This window comes from Etheostoma spectabile, unplaced genomic scaffold (assembly GCF_008692095.1).
Source record: "Etheostoma spectabile isolate EspeVRDwgs_2016 unplaced genomic scaffold, UIUC_Espe_1.0 scaffold395, whole genome shotgun sequence".
In the NCBI taxonomy this organism is placed as follows: Eukaryota; Metazoa; Chordata; class Actinopteri; order Perciformes; family Percidae; genus Etheostoma; species Etheostoma spectabile.
The window spans coordinates 136,480-144,320 of NW_022605600.1; the positions used below are offsets into that span (position 1 = coordinate 136,480).

The 7,841-nt window shown below is 39.5% G+C and overlaps 1 protein-coding gene across 3 annotated transcripts in view; it reads right to left on the bottom strand.

The window, feature by feature from the left end:
• Window positions 1-7,841, bottom strand: part of ect2 (epithelial cell transforming 2) — a 128,337-nt gene that overhangs the window by 61,185 nt on the left and 59,311 nt on the right. For all 3 annotated transcript variants that reach the window (XM_032511617.1, XM_032511619.1, XM_032511618.1), the window contains one exon: window positions 4,223-4,333. In XM_032511617.1, the coding sequence (XP_032367508.1) occupies window positions 4,223-4,333 (111 nt within the window). The remainder of the gene's footprint in view (window positions 1-4,222; window positions 4,334-7,841) is intronic.

The following is a 7,841-nucleotide window of genomic DNA, read 5'->3' on the forward strand; positions in this document are numbered from 1 at the left end:
GTAGTTAGTAGGTAAACGAAGGACCCATGGTTACAATGGAAAAACCTGTTTAGTCTTCCAGTCGCCATTTGTTTCATTTAAAGGAGGTAAATTAAAGTGCAGCAGTTAAACAATTGAAGGGCACCAGTTAAACTCAGGGGATACAAATCCTGGATGCATTCTGTCACACATACTCGTATGACAGTGTACAGAACGAAGCTTTGGACAAGCTAGCATCTAATGACTAGCAAGCAACTTCTTACGCTGCTGCCGTACTGTAAGTATCTTACTTGAACATACGCTCATGCCCAGCGCCATTTGTTGACAAACTCCTTTCTAACTAAAGCTGTATTTTTTAGCCACGTTACCATGGAGACCACATCTTGCTTTTGGCAAGGACCCGCCCTCCTTGCATCTGATTGGCTAGAACTGTCACACTTCAGTGGTCGATGGAAGTTTGATAATTGGTGTAAACCACGCTAGGGCCGCAAATTAATCGAATTTTAATTGGATCACGATTTGACATTCCCACAATCAAATTTGGCGAAGAACACAGAAGAAGTTATTGATATGGCAACTGACTCAGTTGGTAGAGTAATAGCGTGTGAGACGGAGCTGCTGGACCAGAGATGTGACCCATTACGAGAATATCATAGTTCAAAAAATGCAGCGAGTGACGATACAGACGTTTCATACACAGCACGTGTGTATCGCCATTTGACCCGTGGTGGACCCGTTCATAATGAGTAGCTGTCTCTTGTGAGTAGCGTCCATCACACTCACTCTCGCAGTTATAAATGCCTACGTGACGATAAAATTGTTTTGTTAAAATCAACACAAATAAGTGAGAATAATCGCGATCAAAATTGATCAAAATAATGTGATTATCATTGGCCATAATCGTGCAGCCCTACCAAACGCATAAAAAAAAAAATCCATGTGGACTTTTAAAATTTATTTTTCTAAAATGGTCAAACCAGAAATCCAGCACCAGCCCCGAGTACTTCAAGCTCTGGTTAGTTTGCATTGCGTTCCTCTATTTGGTAGGGTGAAATAAACTGACTCGAAAATATAAAACGCACGCAGGTTCCCAAAGTACTGTATTTTATTTATCTCCTCACGGCCGCACGGTGGAGATCCGGCACGGGGCCGGAATACTTTAAGCCTTGTATTATATTGCCATGAAAAAAGAAAACATGTTGCCAAAGCTGTTTACAGAAAATGCATATTATTATATATATAATATATATATATATATTAAATACTACCGTAGGTTTCACATCGATTCATGCGCACTGATAGTTTACAACACACAAAATACAGAACACAAATAACAGTTTCGTATATATAGTATTGTACAATACAACCAATGTGTAATGTTGGATGTTATAGTGGTGATTCCCAGGTTGTTGGTAGGCAGAACATATTTAGCTGCCGTGGAGCGGGCTGTCTCTTCTCCTGTGGAGAACTTCCATCTTCTTTTCGATGTTAACATTTGGAAATTTGTTTTTTTTGGCTATTTTTCCAAAGTGCAAGAGAAGTTAATTTTTCACTGTGGAGGAGAAGTGTATCTATGTTTCTATCTCCCCCGTTGAGCAGTAAGCATTACAATCCCTTAGGACAGCGATGTCTGAGTCTTCCTGTCTACGGCTAGTGGTGGTCACTAAGCCCGTATTTAGTCAGAATCGCTTTAGATCTCTGATAGTGGTGCAGATCTCAGCCAATTTACATCCTCTGTTAAGAGTCAAACAACAACTTAGTCTGCTTTGTGTTTGTGTTTGACTTTTCCAGTGTTCTAAATATTTATCTTTGAATGATTCATAATCTGTTTTGTTCTGTTGTGTTTTAATCAATGCTGATGGAGGCCTGGTATTTAGCTTCACCTGCTCACCTCATCAGCTGACTAAGGGCACTGTTTTCAGGATTCAGCTCCTGCGTTTTTAGTGCTTTAAAATTAAGATGCGTCCAAAAGTAATAGCTTGTTCTGTACAGTATATCTAACAGTAATGGGAAACGTCCAGTTCTGCTTGACAGGTGTTATTGGCGTTTTTATCCTCGATTGTATTTGATGTCTTTCATGTGTAAGGCATCTTGATACAATTAAATAAATCAAATGAACTCTTGGTTGGAAAAAACCAAAATAAGGTCATCAGCATAAAGCAGGTATTTAATCTGTATAGGAGATGAGGCCTGGAGCTGCAATTGCTCAAACTGGTCTGAAAGTCAATTCATGTACAGGTTGAATAATAATAACTTGCTTGCGTTTTGCTAATTGATGTGTTTTCTAAGTTGGTTCAAGGTTCAAGGAGGCTTTATTATCCGGGGGCAATTTCTTGTGCGCAGCATGTAACACAAATAACACACAGTTATGCAAGACAACAAGCCATACATCTCGAAACAAAAATAATTACGTACTACAAGGAAGTCCACACTCACATTGACTTATTAAAAAAGCCTATAGCAGCAGGGACAAAGAGGTTTTTGTGTCTGTTTGTCCTGCATTTAGGCAGAGTGAATCTGCGGCTAGACCGCGCAACAAAATGAAGCAGCTGTTCAGGGGTCGGCCAGGACTGATTGGGCCTTCTGAGGGACCTTGTCTCATAGACAGAGTTAAGTCAGTCAGAGGGTGTGGGAAATCTTGCCACACACCATAACTATCTTTTGCAGCCCTGTTCTTGTTTTAAGCGTGAAGGACCCAAACCACTCACAAAGGCAAAAGAACGATTCAATAAAACAATAAAACATCTTCCTAAAAGTCTTATCGACATTGAAATGCGAATTTTACGATAAAAAAACATGCATTGATGTAATTTCTTACAGACAGCATCAACTTGTGGCTCAAAGGTGAGTTTGTCATCGCGTTAATACCAAGGTATTTGTATTTGTATCCACCACTCTATAGCTTGATCATTAATGAGTAGAAGAGAGGAGGGGGGTTCTTTCTAAAAACAATTAGCTTTCTTAGGTTTTGCACGTTAATGTTAATAAAAGTCGACTTGCACCACTCTGTAAAATCCTTTTTTTTTTTTTAAAGTTGCAGGGTGCCCCTGTCGGAACGTACTTTTACACCTAAAAGTCTGAACCAAGGTTTTGACCAAGGTTATGTTTTTGCTACATTGTACACATTTGATTTGGTTAGTTTTGGTTTCACACTGCAGTTATGTTAAGGCACTAAAGAAACTATACTATGACATATGTGAGCAGTGTCTTTAGATACAGGTAATCAAATAGTTCATAGACGGGGACCCTGTCCTCTCGTATCGCTCTTTGATGTCAGAGTTTTTGAAGAATTACTGCCGCTTTCCCATTCACGACAAACCTATTCTGTACATGTTTTTGTTTTTAAGATTATATTTTGGGGGCATTTTAGATCTTCCTTGAAAGGACAACTTAAGACATGAAAGAAGGTGTGTGTGAGCGTGTGTGCGTATTACCGTTAAGAAGAAGGGCACACTGGGGAGTCTCTGTACAGGTCTAATCAGCAGCTCCACCAGGGTTGCTGCCGCCACTTGGCTTGGCCTCGTTGATCTGTAGAATGAAAGCATAGTGTAGCATGTGTGTATGACTAAACCTAAGCGAACTCATTGAATGAGAAACAAAAGTTTGGACTGCATGCTAACTGCCAAAAAAATAAAGCTCAATTTGCTCAAGTCTATCTAATTAAAAGGACTTTTTTTTTTTATCCCTCCATTCAGCTGTCACAGTGTTACATTCCCGTGTGAAGTCTTTGTCCTGCACATGCATACTTGTAAAAAGACAATTACATCAGTGTTCTCGAGGAGAAATGTAGGTGAGTTCTTAATACCCTACCCAACTAATGGAAAACTGGTTTCTTCATTATCATTCAAGAAATCAACTTGCGTAATGACACTGACTGTTACTTTGGGCATGATGTAAAGGCAGTGAAATTTCCAATAGCAGTAGATGGTAGAGAAACCAATAAATGAGAAGTCATATAGAGGGAAACAAAAAATATTTTCGTCCTATACACACTGCAAGAAGTAGACTTTACCTAATTTTAAAGGAACACAAGCCTAACAGATTGGGACTGTGTCACAGTGATGTGTACATAATGATGTGCTAATTGACAAGTCATACTTATAGTGTTGCTGTAAAGTAGTGTCATGTATATCAGGTTTTCCGTTTGTTATTGCCACTTTTGAAAGCATCTTACGCAAAACCTAAATTACATGACATCCACAGTCAAGCAAACAAACATACAGTACAAATGCAAAGATCATACCTTCAGAAAAGCATGGAAGCGAGGCTTTTGTTTTTCACAAGAAACAATTGTTTCCTTGCTCATTTCAAAAAAGTTGACAAAAGGTGGGTAGGCCTTCACCAACTCTTTAGACTGGAAAGAGAGAAGACAAGAAACAGGTCAGAATCATCAAAAGGAAGCCCCACCAGATACAAGCATGAGGTTTTACATAAAAGAAAAAAAAAAAAATTGAATCACAATTTTTTGTTTAATCCTATGTGGTTTTAGGGTCAATTATTTTGACCCATTTAAGTTCAGATGTGTAAAAACATTCATTTACTTTTATAGGAACAAGCATCCTGATATCCTCAGACATGGTTATTCTAACACAAAGAACACACCACCCCCCCAAAAAACGACATACGTGATGTTTGGGTCGGCAGAGAATATTGGCAGTTGAGGGCTGCTTGTTGATGATTTAGCTCAACGGTGTCCAACTAACCCACACAGGCTACACACAACCATACCCAAAAATCCGGGAACACCGGCCTTCTCGAGGATATCATAACTTTTGACTCAAAATTAACTTGAATGTTGGTGCTCTGCCTTGGGTATGACAGGGCAATAAGACGCGGGGCACTCTCTGTTTGAGCAACTTATGATTGAAGGCTATAGACAAATATAATTATAAATAAACATTTATCAACAATGGCAAGGGTGTAAGATAGGACTGAACGATGTTGTGTTTTAGCATTACATTGCGATGTGCGCATGCGCAAAAGTCACATCTCAGGATGTTGCGATGTTGACGCTTATCCGTTTGATGTTGATGAAAAGTAAACTCTTATCATTCTTCTTTTACAAGATTATTACCGTCACACCCCTCCCCTTTAAGACAGGTAGCCTGTGGCCAACATGTGTATGTCACGTTTAGTCAGGGGTCTATTGTTATGGGAAGGGTGGCTCTCCGTGTGTAGAAAAGTGCTGTAGGCGGCAGCTGCAGTGACACGTGTTGCGCATAGTTTTCAGTGGGTAGCCTTGTCCGTGTTTTATGTTCGATGAATAAACTAACATAAACCTGATTAATTCAACATGATACAATGTCTCCCGGCCATTTCCCCCGCAGAAAAGCTGCTACCAGCCAGGCAAACTTAATATAGTTAGCCTAAAGAAACAAAGGGTCTGTCTGTCCCAAATAACGTTATGTTTCCAGCATCGCGGTTCCGAACCGTAACAAAATCTAATACAGAAGTCTGTGTCTGATCTAACGTCATTAACTGATTTATTGTTCTGGATTACACAGAGTTTTGGTTCTAGTGCATTTATCAAACAAACATGCTATGCCAAGAGTCGACAAAACCTGAAATTCAGAGGAAGCAACATGCAGTCATTGTCATACACTGTAGCCTGAATTGATAGTACTATATGAACGATCACTCTCCAAAATCACTTAGAAGAGTAGCTTACTTGCTTGGTGTTTGTAAAGCATTAAAGTTCAACAAGAATGGTTCACATTAGAAAAGATCCTTTTCCATTTTTTTTCTTCTATGTGATGCACTCCTCTACAAAACCAATGCAGTAGTTGAGAATGATTATTGTTTCCAAATAGAGCTGTTATGTCATCTTTTAAAAATTTCTTTTCTTTTTTCATATCGCAATATAGGCAGGGGGAAAAAACATTTCAATGTCAGATTTTTCCAATATCGTGCAGGCCTTGGTGAAGAGGTATGGAAAATTGGCAGATTTCCATTTGCAGACGCTAAAAACCAACTCCATCAAGTAATGAGAGTTTCGATGGGCAAACTTGATCAATAATCGAATCGATCTTGTTCTGGTATATGGTGTTGAAATCTGTCTTTATTAACGGCTATGTACAACAGTACTTTAAAGTAGCTGTAATTAAACTCTCTGAGAAAGCCCATCCTTGATCCAGATGTTTTAGCCAACTATTGACCTATATCCAACCTTACAATCTCTCTAAGATTCTTGAGAAAGCAGTTGCCAAACAGTGTGTGACATACTGCATAGCAACAGCTTATTTGAGGATTTTCAGTCAGGATTTGAGTTAATCATAGCACAGAGAAAGCACTTGTGAAAATACTAATGACCTCCTAATGCATCACACAAAGGACTTATCTCTGTACTGGGTTATTAGATCTTAGTGCTGCATTTGATACCATTGACCATTCTATCTATTACAGAGATTGGAACATTTAATTGGCATTAAAGGAAATGCTCTAAGCTGGTTTAAGTCTTATTTATCAAATCGATCTAGTTTGTACATGTTAACGATGAATCCTCCTTGCACGCCAAAGTTAGTTATGGAGTCACAAGGATCTGTGTGGTCCAATCTGTTCACTTTTATATAGCTTCCTTTAGATATTATCATGGAAACACTCATAAACTTTCATTTTTATGCAGTATGATACTCAATTTATCTATCAATCAAGCAAATGAAACAATCAGTTAGCTAAACTTCAAATGTGCCTTAGGATATTAAAAACTGGATGACCTGTAAATTTCTAATGTTAAACTCAGCTAAAACTGAATTTATTGTTCTGGGGCCCAAGCACTTCGGACGCATTATCCAATGAGATAGTTACTCTGGATGGCATCACCTAGCCTCCAGCACCACTGTGAGGAATCGTGGAGTTATCTTTGATCAGGACATGCTTTTAATTCTCACATAAAGCAAATTTCAAGGACCCGCCTTTTTTCACCACGTAATACTGCAAAAATCAGGAATATCCGGTCTAAAAATGATGCAGAAAAATATAGTCCATGCATGTTGTTACTTCTAGGCTGGATTACTGCAATTCTCATTATCAGGCTGCTCAAAAAAGTCCATAAAGACTCTTCAGCTGATCCAGAATGCTGCAGCACGTGTTCGACAGGAACCAGGAAAAGAGATACATCTCTCCTGTTTAGCTTCTCTGCATTGGTTCCTGTAAAATCCAGCATAGAATTTAAAATCTTCTTCTCACCTACAAAGCTCTTCATGGTCAGGCAACACTTATCTAAAGAGCTCATAGTTCCATAATAACACCAGAGCACTGCGCTCCCAGAATGCAGGGTTACTTGTGGTTCTAGAGTCTTAAAAGTGAATGGGAGCCGCGGTTCAGCTATAGGCTCTTCCCTGGAACCAGGTTCCAGTTTGGGGTCAGGAAGCAGACACTTCTCCACATTTAAGAGTAGGCTTAAGACTTTCCTCTTTGAAAAGGCCTTATAGTTAGGACTGGCTCAGGAAATTCCTGAACCATCCATTAGTTACGCCGCTATAAGCCTAGACTGCTGGGGGACTTCCCATGATGCACTGAGCACCTCTAAAATTGAATTGAATTGAATATAGTTAGGGAGTGAGTCGCAGCGTCCGCCTAACTTGGCCCACCTGCTTCTCGTCATAGTTGTCAGATTTATCTATCATATAATCATTAATATAATAAAACTAGAGAGAGGCAGGGCATACAGCCTGATCCGGTTGGGGAGAGTTCTAGCCGGACCAGGCTCCTCTCTTTACCCTGTCTCTCTTAGTTATGCTGTACTGGTTTTAGACAGTGGGGGCCTTCCTTCGACACACTGAGCTCCTCTCTCCTTTATCTTTCCATCTTCCCATTTTGTGTGCATCCATGTCCCAGAAATGCTTGTTACTAACCTAGCTCTG